Source organism: Nematocida minor, assembly GCF_024244105.1.
Source record: "Nematocida minor strain JUm1510 chromosome Unknown 7869, whole genome shotgun sequence".
NCBI classification, from domain to species: domain Eukaryota; kingdom Fungi; phylum Microsporidia; genus Nematocida; species Nematocida minor.
In genome coordinates, this window is record NW_026250367.1 from 1 (window position 1) to 14,287 (window position 14,287).

At 37.4% G+C, this 14,287-nt stretch overlaps 14 protein-coding genes across 14 annotated transcripts; 2 read left to right on the plus strand and 12 right to left on the minus strand.

The window, feature by feature from the left end:
* Positions 1-223: 223 nt before the first annotated feature.
* On the minus strand, positions 224-664 carry NEMIN01_2082 (flap endonuclease-1; the record flags this gene model as incomplete). Its single annotated transcript, XM_051478024.1, has 1 exon — positions 224-664. The coding sequence occupies one exon, from the start codon at positions 662-664 to the stop codon at positions 224-226; it is 441 nt and encodes a 146-aa protein (XP_051333984.1).
* A 33-nt stretch (positions 665-697) lies between these two features.
* On the minus strand, positions 698-1,249 carry NEMIN01_2083 (flap endonuclease-1; the record flags this gene model as incomplete). The annotated part of the gene is made up of 1 exon (XM_051478025.1): positions 698-1,249. One exon carries the CDS (start codon positions 1,247-1,249, stop codon positions 698-700), a length of 552 nt encoding a protein of 183 aa, XP_051333985.1.
* Positions 1,250-1,632: 383 nt separating this feature from the next.
* On the minus strand, positions 1,633-2,004 carry NEMIN01_2084 (uncharacterized protein; the record flags this gene model as incomplete). Its single annotated transcript, XM_051478026.1, has 1 exon — positions 1,633-2,004. One exon carries the CDS (start codon positions 2,002-2,004, stop codon positions 1,633-1,635), a length of 372 nt encoding a protein of 123 aa, XP_051333986.1.
* Positions 2,005-2,055: 51 nt separating this feature from the next.
* On the minus strand, positions 2,056-2,424 carry NEMIN01_2085 (uncharacterized protein; the record flags this gene model as incomplete). The annotated part of the gene is made up of 1 exon (XM_051478027.1): positions 2,056-2,424. One exon carries the CDS (start codon positions 2,422-2,424, stop codon positions 2,056-2,058), a length of 369 nt encoding a protein of 122 aa, XP_051333987.1.
* A 454-nt stretch (positions 2,425-2,878) lies between these two features.
* Positions 2,879-3,610, minus strand: NEMIN01_2086 (uncharacterized protein; the record flags this gene model as incomplete). The annotated part of the gene is made up of 1 exon (XM_051478028.1): positions 2,879-3,610. The coding sequence occupies one exon, from the start codon at positions 3,608-3,610 to the stop codon at positions 2,879-2,881; it is 732 nt and encodes a 243-aa protein (XP_051333988.1).
* Positions 3,611-3,631: 21 nt separating this feature from the next.
* On the minus strand, positions 3,632-4,063 carry NEMIN01_2087 (uncharacterized protein; the record flags this gene model as incomplete). The annotated part of the gene is made up of 1 exon (XM_051478029.1): positions 3,632-4,063. One exon carries the CDS (start codon positions 4,061-4,063, stop codon positions 3,632-3,634), a length of 432 nt encoding a protein of 143 aa, XP_051333989.1.
* A 64-nt stretch (positions 4,064-4,127) lies between these two features.
* NEMIN01_2088 (transgelin) lies at positions 4,128-4,649 on the minus strand (the record flags this gene model as incomplete). The annotated part of the gene is made up of 1 exon (XM_051478030.1): positions 4,128-4,649. One exon carries the CDS (start codon positions 4,647-4,649, stop codon positions 4,128-4,130), a length of 522 nt encoding a protein of 173 aa, XP_051333990.1.
* Positions 4,650-5,026: 377 nt separating this feature from the next.
* NEMIN01_2089 (uncharacterized protein) lies at positions 5,027-5,881 on the minus strand (the record flags this gene model as incomplete). Its single annotated transcript, XM_051478031.1, has 1 exon — positions 5,027-5,881. The coding sequence occupies one exon, from the start codon at positions 5,879-5,881 to the stop codon at positions 5,027-5,029; it is 855 nt and encodes a 284-aa protein (XP_051333991.1).
* Positions 5,882-6,071: 190 nt separating this feature from the next.
* NEMIN01_2090 (uncharacterized protein) lies at positions 6,072-6,926 on the minus strand (the record flags this gene model as incomplete). Its single annotated transcript, XM_051478032.1, has 1 exon — positions 6,072-6,926. One exon carries the CDS (start codon positions 6,924-6,926, stop codon positions 6,072-6,074), a length of 855 nt encoding a protein of 284 aa, XP_051333992.1.
* A 188-nt stretch (positions 6,927-7,114) lies between these two features.
* NEMIN01_2091 (uncharacterized protein) lies at positions 7,115-7,942 on the minus strand (the record flags this gene model as incomplete). The annotated part of the gene is made up of 1 exon (XM_051478033.1): positions 7,115-7,942. The coding sequence occupies one exon, from the start codon at positions 7,940-7,942 to the stop codon at positions 7,115-7,117; it is 828 nt and encodes a 275-aa protein (XP_051333993.1).
* Positions 7,943-8,188: 246 nt separating this feature from the next.
* NEMIN01_2092 (uncharacterized protein) lies at positions 8,189-9,022 on the minus strand (the record flags this gene model as incomplete). Its single annotated transcript, XM_051478034.1, has 1 exon — positions 8,189-9,022. One exon carries the CDS (start codon positions 9,020-9,022, stop codon positions 8,189-8,191), a length of 834 nt encoding a protein of 277 aa, XP_051333994.1.
* A 257-nt stretch (positions 9,023-9,279) lies between these two features.
* NEMIN01_2093 (uncharacterized protein) lies at positions 9,280-9,684 on the minus strand (the record flags this gene model as incomplete). Its single annotated transcript, XM_051478035.1, has 1 exon — positions 9,280-9,684. One exon carries the CDS (start codon positions 9,682-9,684, stop codon positions 9,280-9,282), a length of 405 nt encoding a protein of 134 aa, XP_051333995.1.
* A 427-nt stretch (positions 9,685-10,111) lies between these two features.
* On the plus strand, positions 10,112-11,851 carry NEMIN01_2094 (uncharacterized protein; the record flags this gene model as incomplete). The annotated part of the gene is made up of 1 exon (XM_051478036.1): positions 10,112-11,851. One exon carries the CDS (start codon positions 10,112-10,114, stop codon positions 11,849-11,851), a length of 1,740 nt encoding a protein of 579 aa, XP_051333996.1.
* A 389-nt stretch (positions 11,852-12,240) lies between these two features.
* Positions 12,241-13,926, plus strand: NEMIN01_2095 (uncharacterized protein; the record flags this gene model as incomplete). The annotated part of the gene is made up of 1 exon (XM_051478037.1): positions 12,241-13,926. One exon carries the CDS (start codon positions 12,241-12,243, stop codon positions 13,924-13,926), a length of 1,686 nt encoding a protein of 561 aa, XP_051333997.1.
* Between the last annotated feature and the right edge of the window lie 361 nt (positions 13,927-14,287).

Here is a 14,287-nt window from a genome sequence, read left to right on the forward strand (position 1 = left end):
TTCACGAGCAGCGACATGTCAGAGGACACAGACACATGGAGCACAACAATGTATACAGGAAGAGATTCATATAGCACCAGAGTATAGGCTAATTGGAAAATGGCAAGTACATTGTAAGATGTTTTTATTTTACTTTGGATCTGCTTTGCAAATTTTAATTCTCCAAATTCTTTTGTTCACTCTGTACTTAATAAACGAAACAACACATATTTACTGTTCGCTACTACACCTTTTTAGCAAATGAGAGCATGCTCGCCTGTTTCTTTGTTTTGCTCTGTGCTTCTAGCCTTACTATTCCGTTTTCTACTTTTTTTATGTCGAATCCGTTCTCCTCCACCAGGAATCTTACTATTTCTTCGTTATTTGGTGGAGACAGAGCAAAAGTCTTTCTTTTGCTGGCTTCTTGCCCTGTGAAGATCTCTCTTGCTTCTTTGTACGGCCAGTTCTCGTGCGGTTCTTCTATTTTCCCACTTTCCAGCGCTTTTTCTATCGACTTAAACTGCTGGACAATCTCGTACGCCTTTTTAGGCCCCATGCCCTTCGGTCTCTTGCAGTAATCGCAGCCCAGGAGTATGCACAGGTCGATGAACTCGCTTTGTTCCAGCTCAGTGAGCTTAAGCACCGTGTCCAGAGATATCTCCATAACGGAAATGCCTTTTTTCATAACAGCCGGGAAGAAGTTACGCAGCAAAACTTTTCATCCAAATGCAAGAGAGTCCATGTCCTCAGATACAACGCCATCAACGACGCCCTCTCTATTCAGAGCTGCACAGTACCCCTCGGCTTCATTCGGCGCTGTTTCATACGGCACTCCCATGGCCTTTAGCAGAGCCTGTGCTGACTCTACGTGATACTTGGTGGCTCTCACCGTTCTTTTGGCGTGTTTTAATTTGTCTTCTTCATTTTCTGCCTCTTCCATGGCCTTCTCTGCCTCTTCTTTCCTTGTTCTCCTTTCTGTAAGCGTGTTTTCTTTTAGGTCTGGAGGAATTCCATCAAAAATGTACACAGGGACAATACCCTTCTCCAGCAGATTTATGGTCTTGTAGAATATCCCGTATATGTGGGCTGTGCTTTCCCCGTCTTTGTTCTTTAGACTGTCCATTCCGTACCTAATAGCTACCAGAGACTGATATAGAATCATGCTGGCATCTATTGCCACCTTCCATCCTCTGTACTTCTCTATCTCTTTGTTTCTTATGGCCTTTGGGGCTTTCTCTTTCAGCAATTCTGTTAGTTTGTGTATTCCCATGGTGTAAAAATGCAAAATATTATTTATACTATTGCCCGCCCAGAACTCAGCTCGCTTAGTGATCACCGGTGAATAAAAGAGCAAGAAAGTAGTACAGTGCTGATCTGGTGTACTTATACTGAGTATGACTTAGATTATGTTGATATTCATGTCTTTTATGTCTTTTACAGCTGATGTGTAGCATTGTGTTCTGGTGGTTCTTTTAATCAGTGTAGGAGATAGAATGGTCATAGTTATACCGTTAGTTTAGAGTGTATGTGCTGAATTTGCATGGCTGTACTGTGTAAGGTATTTAGACTATTTTCTTTTGTTTATCCTTGGCTTGTTTTTTGTTTTAAGCGCCTGCTAAAGTTTTAAGGAGGGATTTATGTGTTAATAGTTATTTAAATTTTATTTACATAATCAGTGCTTATTGATATCTCTTTTAGTATGCAGGAGTCCAGCACTGTGCTGACTTCTTCTGGAGTAGAAGAGCTTTCTTCTTCTATAGAGTGCTCAAACTCCAGCTCTGAGACGCATGGGTGGAACAGGCTGTTGCTCTTTTCTTTGTGGATAACGAGTATTTTGGAGTACAGGATTGAGTATTCTTCCAGAAACTCTCTTGTCCCCAGCTTTGAAACCAAAGAGACAAATGCATTTTTAATCTCGCTTTCTTTGTTAATTTTCAGGTCAAATGAAATGCTTCCAAGTATCTCCAAATCAGCCATGTCCGACTGTTCTCTTTCTTTTGTGTTCAGAGGCAGCGCCTTAAGCATTCCCATTATTTGTCTTTTGCTTTTATGCTTTCCAATGTTTGTTGATCTCAGTTACTTTGGTTGTTTTTGTGACTGAATTTTCTTCCAATATTCAATAGACTCGATCGTTCTGTACATTTCCTCGGTGAATGTAGCTTGTCTGACTGCTCTTATTAGGAGCCGGGGCCTTGGAATTCTTTCGAATGAACACGTTAAATGGACCAGATAGTCTTCGTTTATGCTCTTGTCTATCGCAGAGTGCAGGACTGGATTGCTTGTCTGCGCATGGATACCTGAAAAGGAGTCGAATAGAGTGCAGGTGTTTCTTGTCCTTCTGATTATCTTTCCCGTAAGTGATATTTCTCTTATTCCGTTCATCTGCCGTATCATCCCCTTTTTCAATATTCTGCGCACAATGAAAGACGGCACCCCAAGAATCATGAAGACAGAAAGAGAAAAATAAAAATAAAAACAAACAGACGCGCGCCCAAACGAGACAAATCAAACTAGATTAGAGAGACAATAGACAATAAAAGCATGAGAAAGAAAGCCAGCAGAAAGAGTAGAAGAAGATAGAAAAGGACAGAGTGTGTGATGGTAAGTAAAATAGCTACTAACTTAGAAGAAAATAGGTGATAAAGGATGATAAACAAAAGAAAGACCATTGATAGATCATAGCAGCTGTATAGTGTTGCATCATAGAAGAGTAGTAAGTCATTCCTACTTGTTTTCTATTGCCATAATGATAGCTAAGAGTATAAGCACTTACAGGAATAAAAATTTACAATAGCTAGAATGTGAAGAAAATAAAAATAATATACGAATACTTGTAAACATTAACACTTTTTATTTTTATTTTGCATTCTTTCTTATTCTACATATACACTTTTATTCTCTATATTCTCTCTATAGTGACTGATGTTGGGCCTATTTCCATGGTATACTGTGGCGGGTGCGATATCTCTGGCTTTACTACTGTGATGATGCGCACTGACGGACTGGATGTTCTTTTTATGTAGAGCTTTGTGGGCATTGCATACTCCCAGAGTGTTCCTTTTATACTGGACGGAGGAACATGCTGTTTAAAGTACTTTTGGTACAGGATGTCACTCTGCAGTCTTTCTTTTTTCTCTTCCGTGCTCTGTTTATTTATGGTGTTGAGAGTGAAAATTGTACTGGGGCTGATATTCTCGCTGTATCTCACACTGTTCTCATTTGCAATATTTGTGTGCACTCTGCTGATAAGAATTGATTTTACTTTTAATGAAAGGTACAGCTGTTTCAAATGGCTCACTACTTCTACGTAGTTCTTTGTTCCTATCTCTCCCACTTCTTCCAGCTCTTCTAGCCCGTTGATGATGATTACGTCTATCCTATGGTCTTTCACAAAATTGCCAATTTCTCCTTTTTTTAGGCTGTACAGAAGGCCGTGAATATTTTTAATCTTGCAAATGTAAATGCTCTCCAAGTCCATGCGCAGTGAGTATGCCCTTTTGGTTGAAAGTTTACTGTACGCTTCTATCCACAGAGAGTTGCAGTCTTTTGCAATGCAAAAACAGAACGAGTTCCTTCCCGACCCCTCTTCTCCGTACACTTCAGAAATAATGGGAAGAGTGCGAATGTCCATTGAATTTGTAGCTGTAAAATTTTACAAGTCTTTCTGTTTTTTCTTGAACACCACTTCTATTCTGTGAAAGAAAACAGCAGTTACAAAAATCGTTATAAAAATGGCACCGCACATTATCATCACTTTCTCAGGGACTTTCTCGTACACATTGTCGTAGTGCAGGATAATATTATACCCATCTGGGTGGAATATTGTGGTGTCTGTTTTTACTTCAGGTTTCCCTGTTTTTACAAGCCCAGTTATCCGCACTGCGTCATCGTCTTCTGTTATGCGTATGCTTTCATCCACTCCCAGATACGATATTTTCCATCTGCTCCCAAGACACGCTAGATTCATCTCAGAGCCATTGCATATAATGCGCTGTCTCCCTAGCGAGTGGTAGTTGTCGCATGCAATAAGTCTCAGAAAAGACACGCATATCATAAATGCACACAGGATCATTCTTTTCTGCATGTGATTGAAAACAGAAATGATTCAATATAAACAGGGAAAAGCTAATTAATTTGAGGAAGTTAATTTATTCATTACCTGGAGTTATTTGGCGCACGCCTGTGCCGTGCCCAGACTGCGTTGCTCCTTTGTTAGTTCCCATTTGCACACTTATTATCTTTTTGCCCATCTCCAGCTGCTCAGCTGAGAACTCTCTTTTGTTCTGCTCTGCCAGCTTAGGTCCAATGACCTTGAATTTTGATTTTGGGTACTTTTTCTTCAGGTTTCTGCTGAGAGAGTACAGACAGATGGCCACCTGCTTTGGGTTTCTCTTTTCTTCGTTCACTAGATCGACTGTCTGGAATAGCTCGCTGTCAAGGACTCCTATTTCTTTGCACGCTCTTAGAAACATGTCGATGTTTTCCATTCTCTTAAAAACAATATTTGATGGCTTTGCCATGCACTTGTTGGGAATAAAAACATTTATCAAATTGCACAGAACCAAGCCGTCTGCCAGCAAATCCATTAGACTGGCGGTCTTTTCGTCTATCTTCAGCGAGAGTATGCTTTTTATCCAGGAAAGGAGTTCCACTTCACACGATCTGTTCATGGAAAATAAAAATAAATAGAATTATGAAGGCCAGGAATTATTACAGAAAAATTAATAAAGCAATAAATTAAATTAAAACTCAAACACACCCACTCAAAACCTACAGAAAGAGATAGATTAATAATGTATTCCACAGCAGCGATCAAACAGTTAGGAAACAGAGAGTATGCGTGCCATACTTGTCTGCTATTCATCTAAAAAGGAGAGTGCACATAATTACACACTCAGAGTATTCTCTGGCTATATTTCCTCCATTAAATTTTTCATCTTATTTTTATAAAAGACATTTTAAGAGCACAAATGATCTTAATTATAATAGAAAACTGTCTATGACAGCCATTTAAGGAAATTGTGTAGGAAATAATCTATCTTTATTCTTAGTTCATAATAGTTCTTGATGCATTGGTTCTCTTGTTAATTATTTTCTTCGTGAGTGTTACAAACAGATTCAATAGGAGGGTTACAGACACTCCCACGTATGCAGTGGCTATAGACATCGCTATTGCAAGGATGGACAGATACACGCCTTCTGCCACCAGCGACTTTTTGTTTCTTCTAGAATTTTTACTGTTTGCATATATGTTTCGAGAGAGACAGATGCTCTCTGCAATGGAATATATGGAAAAAATCAGAAAGTTAAACACTACCAGAGTGGGGCTCTTTCCAAAAATAGACACTGCTATTTTCCCGACTATTTCGCTATGGATGATCAAATAGTTGCCTATCATCAGCAGGATAAGCAAGCTCCCTACTGCTGTAGAGGCAGTGGCTGCTGTTATCTTCCTACTCTTTGCTCTATTTGTGCTTTTAATTGTGCATATAACCGTATAGTAGAACGCCATGAGAATGGGCAGAAGAGTGCAGAATATTTTGAAACTTTGCACAAACTGCTTAAGAACCAGGGGCAGAGAGTTGCTTTGGGCTATTACGCTGAAATAATTAGTTATGAAATCTCCTGAGGCTTCTGTTGCGCTGCCTGTTGCCAGCAGAACATTCTGTATTGCAAATGCCAGGCCCAGGCCCTTCAGTATTTCTATGACCGCTTTTTTTTTGCTTACTCTTTTTGCAATGGGCAAATTTAAAGCATCCGACAGATACCCTGATTCCATTTTTATTCTGAGAGTTTTCTCTAGAAAAAGCTGCTGTACTGTGTAAATTACATGTGATATTGCTGTCTGGATGATCGTGGTTTTGGTGGGCAGCATACTGATAGCATAGGCTATAATAGACATTGTCAAATTTTCTCCTTTATTGCGAACTTATTAGGAAGAACAACCAATAAATAGTTCGCTGGAAACACAGCTAGTATCATAAAAGAAGCCAATAGAAGTGCCTTCACTGCCAAGTAAAAAAGGAATAATGAAATTACAAAGCAGCCATGTAAAAAAAGTAAATATGGCAGAAAATGATTTGTCTTTATTTTTACGCTATAATAAGTCCCGATTTGCAAACACCTTTCTGGCTTATTTTCTTCGTGAGTGTTCTGAATAGATTTAATAGCATACTTACAGCTATTCCCATGTACACAGTAGTCATAGACATTGCCATTGCAAGTATAAAGAGGTATACACCCTCTAGCAGCAGCGATCTTTTGCTGTCTCTAAATCTTTTGCTTTTTATAGTTATGTTTCGAGAGAGACAGATGCTCTCTGCAATCGAATATGTATAGAAGATTAGGAAGTTAAACATTACCAGACTGGGAGTCTTTCCAAAGATGGACACCGTTAAATTCCATACCATTTCGCTGTGGAGCATTAGATAGTTGCCTATCATCAGCACGCTGATCATAACACCTGTGCCCATCGAGATAAACGTTGCTGCAATCTTTCTGGTGCGCGCTCTATTCGTGTTTTCGATTGTGTAGATAACTGTGTAGTAGAGCACCATGATAATCGGAAGAAGAGAGCAAAATATTTTAAAGTAGTGTACATACTCTTTGAGAATCATAAGTAGAGTGCTCTTTTGAGCCAGCAGACTGAGATTGGTGGTTATGAAATCTCCAGATGTTTCTGTTACGCTGCCTGCAGCCAGTAGGACGTTCTGTATTGCAAATGCCAGCCCTAAAATCTTCATTATCTCTAGGATGGTTTTTGTTCTATCTCTTGTTTGAAAAGTTATCAGTTTAAGAGCGTGTCCTTTATAGCCTGATTCCATTTTTACGTTGAATATACTCTCCAGAACAAACACCTGTATTGTATTTACTACATTTGATATTGCTGATTGAATGATCGTGGTTTTGGTGGGCAGCATTTCTATAACATCACTGATGAAAGACATCGTTAAAACTTCTCCTTTGATGCGAATTTATTAACAGAAAAACCAATAAACAATCCTTTACAAAGCGTGACTAATATCACCAGAGTAGCCAATAGAAACAGTAATATTGCCCACTGGAATACAATGCGAGAACAAAATTAAAATGCGCAGCCTCGTAAAAGAATTACATGATAAATGGTTTATTTTTTTCAGCTTATAATAGTCCCTGTTTTGTCGACTCCATGCTTGCTTACTTTCTTCGTAAGCGATCTGAATAGGCTTAGCAGTATGCCCACAGACATTCCCACATAGACGGTGGCTATAGACATAGAGAGTGCAAGTATAAAGAGGTATATGCCCTCCATTACCAATGATCTTTTGTTTCTTCTGATTTTTTCTTCTCTTTTGCTCATATTGCGCGCAAGACAAATGCTCTCTGCAATGGAGTATATATAGAAAATTAGGAAGTTCAGGATTATCAGACTGGGAGTCTTTCCAAAGATAGCCATCGAGATATTTCTTATTTGGTCGCTGTGCAGAATCAGATAGTTGCCTATCATCAGAAAACTAACCAGGACTCCTGCGCCCATTGAGATAAAAGCTGCTGCCATCTTTCTAGTGCGTGCTCTATTCATGTTTTCAATTGTGTACATAACCGTGTAGTAGAGCACCATGACAATCGGAAGAAAGGCGCAGAATAACTTAAAGTAGTACACATACTCCTTGAGAGCCATGGATATGACACTTCCTTGGAATATTTCGCCAAAATAGTTAGTTATAAAGTTGCCTGATTTTTCTATCGCCTTCCCTGCACATAATAGGACATTTTGCACTGCGAAAGCCAGCCCTAAGATTTTTAGTATTTCTATGAAGAGTATTTTTTTCTTTTCTTTCGACACAGTTGGCAATTCCAAAGCCTTTCCGAAATAGCCCAGCTCCATCTTTATGCCGAATAGATCCTCAAGAGTAAAAATCTGCACCTTGTACACTATAGTTGAAATTACATATTGGATGATCGTGGTTTGGCTTGGCAGCATATCAGCAGCATAATTTATAATAGACATCGTTGAAACTTCTCCTTTGATGCGAATTTATTAAGACAAACAACCAATAAATAGTTCGCTACAAAGAGTGGCTAATATCATCAGAGCATCCAATAAGAGTATTTTCGTTGGCAACTAATGGTGAAAAATAAAAATATAGCCACTCAGCAAAGTAAATGTGCGATGGAAAATGATTTATCTTTATTTCCGTGTTCTAATCAATTTGACGCGTTTGTCCACTTATTGATTATTTTTTTGCGCACTGAGAGCTCTAAGTAGATCTAGTAGCATGTTTGTAGACATCACTAGATGCAAAGTGACTATACCCATCGCTATTGCAAGTATGGACAGATACACGCCTTCTGCTAGTAGTAGTTTTCTGTTTTCTCTGAAGTTTTTGCCTTTTGAATATATACTGTGTGTCAGACAGAAGCCCTCTGCAATAGTATACATATAGAATATAACTCGAGAAATAAACATTGCCAAACGAGGAGTTTTGCTTACAGCAATTGCCATTATAGGCTTTATCATTCCATTATACATGAATGAATAGTTTTGAATCATTAAGCAAAGAAAAATAAATCCTATTGTAATAGATATAAGACATGCAATTTTCTTTTCCTCTTTTTCTTGTTTTCTTTTCATACTGTAATTTGTTGTATATCTATATATGTAAAAGATTGCCAGAATAAAGGGAAGAAAAATGCAGAATAGTTTAAAGTAGTGTGCGAATGCGTTGAGAGCCATTTCTAGAGAGCTGTTTTGGGCGATTACTCCAAAATAATTGGCTATAGAGCCTAGTGTTGCTTCTGGCACGCTTCCTACTATCAGTAGAATAATTTGTACTGCAAATAAAGGAATAAATAGCTTTGCTATTTCTATGATTTGTTTGTTTAGATCTTCTGATTCTAGATCTTCGTATTCAAAAGGGTCTGTATCAGACTTTTTTTGCAGTTCTTTTTCGAATTTCTCTGTAATAAATAGCTGTATTATACATAAAGCATTTAATATAGTGGATTGGATAATTGTAGATTCTCTGGGCAGCATACTAGTAATATTGGCCATGCTGAACATCATTAAAATTTTTTTGGTGCAAATTTATTTAAATACAATAACCAATAAATAGTTCGTTGCACAGAACAGATTGGCTAATGCCATAAAATTAATCAATAAAAATATTTTCTAAATATTTTGTACTGAACCAATAACTTTTAGACTATTTAGACGGTATTTACAGTAAATAGATGAGTAGATGAACAGTTTATTAATCGGCTAGTCTAAGTTAGTGCGTTCTCTCAACTTCTTTCTAACTGCATGTTTACAGGGTGATACTATCCTAGCGGCGTATAAGACGAGAAAATTACTCTTTTTGATGATTCTCTTGTTCTCTCTATTTGGAATTTCTTATCCGGTATATATTGTAAATTGTCAACAAAATCACTAACTAATTCCTCGTATTCTGTGCCATCTTCTTCTCTGGTAATAATTTTAGCAGAAGACAAAAACCATGCTCCAATACAGCTTTTTATGTTTTCTTCTTTCATTGCACTATCGTCTTCCTTGCTTATCGCGTGCGGTCTGAGTATAGTTGTTCCATCTTTTGTTTTCATGAAAGAAGCCAGCCTGAAACAAAGATCTTTTCTAGTTAAATAGCTTGCGTACTCGCATCGCTTGTATATATACCACATGGGGTGTGTGTAGTTCAGATCAAAATGCTTTTCAACCGCTATATGCATTACATCAGTGCAATCCTCTCTTTCTATATTGTATATCTACTTAACGGATGACAAACTATCTTGCACTATTAAGAGCGTACTGAAGTTGACATTCTTTTTTCTACAGAAAGTGCGGATATTTACAGTTTTATACATCTTAGAAAACTTGCAGTTGCTCCATACAATGCCCAGCCCGTTCATTACTTCGTCCTGTCTATGTTTTGTAGCTAGCTCGCCAAGCCCATGAGTGCACCAATGAAAATATTTTTATTTCTGTTTAGTATTCAGTGCTTTATTTCTAATGGATGCTTTATTAGCTGTAATAGGATGCTTTATTATTTCCATACCATTGGCCCATGCTCCAAGATGATTTGACAGCTATAAATACAGCTCAGAACAGTAAAACATGCCCCGAAAGAACAGAGCGCTTAGAACAGGGTTTTTTGTTATGGTTGTACTCGTAGTAATCTGTGCAGGGTTTTGGATAAAGCGAGAATACGGCAAGGATAAAACAGGAGGTACGCCTAAAGAAACATTTAACGATAGCGCCATGATCGAAAAAGAGAAAAAAGTTTTGTCTCTTGCTTCTGCTGAAAACAGTCCAGTTGATCACAAACAGATGGTCAGCGATTGTTTGTGTAAAATAGTGGACCGATACGGCAATTCTTTCAAGCTACTAGGAGCAGACTCTAACGGGCTTTTTACCAAGGACAATGCACTCGTTAAGCTATTCACCGACTATCTGTATGTTAACGTCCTTGCTTTTAAAGGAAATCGTATTGAGTTAAGCACAGTACTAGACTCCTTAGTTGCGCCTGTGAAGAACAGAAGAAGGTACGAGTATAGAACCGTTAAAGATGATTCTGTACAAATAGCTGTTTCCCCCGAGCTGGTTGGGAGTAGTGATGACCTCTTGAACATCTTATTGACTTTCGTAGACTTGCAGTATGGATCAGCAAATATTCTTAGTATATACAATGCCTCACTCTCTGAAAACTTTGTGCTGTCAAAGTTCAATTGTCTTGCTGATCTAGAGCAGATGCTATTGCTTTGCACATCGATACACTCTAATGCCTTTAAGGACATAGAGAATCTTAAAACACTTAAAAACTTGGTAATGGCTGACAAAACGGTGCTACTTGGCGATGGAAATGTAAAAATAAGCATACCAAATTTAAAATATCTATTGATAGAGAAGCTGGAGGAAAAACAGGTTGAGCGCTTTTTGTGCTCCACAGATGCAAAGTATTCGTCTTTTGATTTAAAGATCAGAATGGTAAGTCTGTCCAATGCTCAGATCATTTCTAGTCTCTCCTATATATCTTCTCTAAACTCATTTGAGTTGAATGGAGTGGTGTTTAAAGAAGTGCCTGACTTTACTTTTATCAAGAAAAGCAAGAATCTGGAGAATCTAAAGATTCTGGATGTATTTTACGGATATGATGAGAAGTACAGTGAGGACTCACTCCCAAAGATTAGAAAAAATGTAGATTACTTGAATGTAAGCCAAGTCTCGCATAAATACGAGACATACTCGGAAAAAGTAAAAAAGATTATTGAAGAGAATAGAACGGTAGGAGAAGAGATTGCCCCATCGTCTATTGATGTGAATAATAGTATCTACCATGATTTAGGACTTAGCAAAGTCAAAGGAAGACATTTCAGCTGTATGAATATTACAATTTCTCTTCTTAAAGACAATAGCTTCTCAGATGTAGTATCATACAGATTGTATTTTCATGTAGATATGACACTCAATGCTTATTCTCTTTCAATTTTTACAAAATCTAACAAACCAGATACTATATTCCATGCCCATAAAACTCATGTTGTGCTGCCTTATAGCTCTTGCAAAAACTTTGAGCGTTTATACTTGCAATTCTACCACGAAAATGAAATAACAGAGCCATTTGTAAATTTCTTTGTAAAAATGCTATTTTTATATACACATCCCAGCGACATTAAAGAAGTATTTTTTACATCAGAAGTAGTTGCTCCTATAAACATAAACACTGTCTTTGAAATTAGCAGGTATTTTAAAAATATAAAAGAAGTGCAGCTTGAAAATTACAAACTTTTACAAACCAGAAGTAAAGCTGTCTCCAGAATAAATAACATACCTGACTATGATATATATACTGATGATGATAGAAAGTTAACAAACATAGTCTTTGCGCGAAATACTTAAAAGTACTCATCCAGTCATCTGTATTCTGTCCTAGAAATTGAGCTAAATAAATGTGTGTTTGTATTTCCTTTTTATACTTTGCAAAGTCTATTTTTTAAAATAAAAGCTAAAATCCATACTGCTTTGTATTCAAAAATGAGTTAGTGAGTGTTAAAATAATTTGCACAACAAATAGAAATAAAAATAGAGAGCTTTTCTAGTATGTATTTAACTAACTGAAGAACTTTACCCAATCAATGCACGGTTAATTTCAGAGCTTGAAAAGGATTGGTTCTGCTTTTTATTTTGCCAGCTGTAATAGGATGGTTTGTTGAGACATTGTATTGGTCTATTTTCGTCAGCAGCAGTGGCTATAAATATAGCTGGCAATAATTTTTACTGGTATTTGGATGCAGCAAGAAGATGGAAAGGGCAGAAGCTCAATGGAAGAGATATCTGATGATAATAAAATAGATGAGAAACAGAGAAAAGATTCTGGTTCTACTGAAAATGGCTTGAGTGGCTGCGAACAGACAGTCAGTAATAGCCTATGCAAAATAGCGCAGTTGTATGCTGATACTTTTAAGCTCGTGGAAGGGAACTCAAATGGGCTTTTTACTAAAGACAATGCATTTGTCAAATTAGTCACAAGACACTTAAAAGAGGAAGTTATCAGATTTGGAACTGATCATTTTGCACTATCCTACGTCATAGAGTTTTTAATTTCTCCAGCAGAGAGTAGAACACCTTACTCATACGGCCTGTATAGCAAAGCCAGCATAGGAGTATGCATCTCTCCAGAGCTAACTAGCTGCAGCGATGACATTTTGAACATCATATTGATGTTTGTAGACCTGCAGGAGAATGTGGAGGATCGCATTGTTGTACAAAACTTTGCGCTGTCTGAGAACTTCAGGTTTTCAAAGTTCAAATATTTTAGCTCTGCAAGCGAGGTCAAGCTGTGCAATGTGTCTTTGCACTCGAGCACTTTTAAAGACATGGAGAATTTTGAAGAGCTCCTTGTTCTGGGCTTTAAAGAAACAAGACTACTTGGTGATAAAAACTTAAAGACCACAATATGGGTCGACACCTTATTAATAGAAGCAGTGGAGGAGGAAGAGATCGAACACTTTTTGCATTCTATACACAATGTACACTTCAATTTATCAATCAGCATGGTAAACATAACCAACACGCAGAGCATTTCTAGTCTGCGCTATCTGTCTTCTGTGAAAATATTGGAATTTCACAGAACGGTTTTTAAAGAAATTCCAGACTTTACCTTCATCAAGAAAATTAAGAACCTGTATGCTCTGTACATGCAAAATGTGTTCTACGGATACGACGAAAAGTATGAGGAGAGCCTGCTCCCGCGGATTAAGAGAAACGTGCAGTATCTAAACATAAGCCAAGTTCAGAAGAAGTACCATACGTTTTCCGAGAAGGAAAAAAAGATCATCGACGAAAACAGGAAGATAGGAGAAGAGATAGCCATTACAAATTGCTACATAAACAACAACATCTACCAAGACCTGGGATTTAGCAACATTAAAGTGAACAACCCCATCCTTATAGACGTCAAATTTCCTCTTGCTATCGATGAAACTTTTTTTAATATAGTTTCGTACTATATGAAGTTTCGCATGAGCCTAGAAACTAGCTCTCTATTTATTTCAAGTTTCACAGAAGCTGCCAAGCCCGATTCTCGATTTCTTCCGTATCTGAGCAACTTCGTGTTTCCCTTTGGCGCGTATAAGGCAATCAAGACAATAGCCTTCAAAATCAGCCATAAAGACAAAATAACTGAGAAATTCATGCTTTTTCTTAGAGACTCTGTGTGCCTGCACTTAAATTCTGACTCTGTTGAGAAGGTAACGATTGAGATAACCAGTGTTGTAGATCTAGACCTAAATACCCTTATTGAGTATGGCAAACACTTTAAAAAACTCTCGTACATAGGATTTCAAATTGGCAAGCTGACATCAGCTGACATTAAAAATATAAATGAAATAGGAGTGGACAGCACATCTCAGTACAAAGTGTATACACATAATGATAGCAATAGACTAATAATAGAATTTACAGAAAATACCTAGAAGACAGCAATCTAGTTCATCTCGCTGCTCTACACAGGAGGCTTTAGTCTTTTCTACCACTGCTTAGCTAAATTACGTATCTACTGCTCTGCAACGCTGGATTGGCTGAGTTATTTTTCAATCTATATAAAGAGTGCAATTCAATAAAATATTAAGTGTCAAATATAAATAATTCTACAGAAAAACTTTCACTAAAAACAGAAGATGCCATCCATTCATGGTATAATTCTCTCTATTAGCAGTCTTCTCGAGCACCATTCAGTGCTAAACTGGCACTTAATTTATACTAGACACTTTATACACATAACATAAAACTAAATTAGAATAAAATAATAAAAATTGTGGTGATTCCATGAAAGAA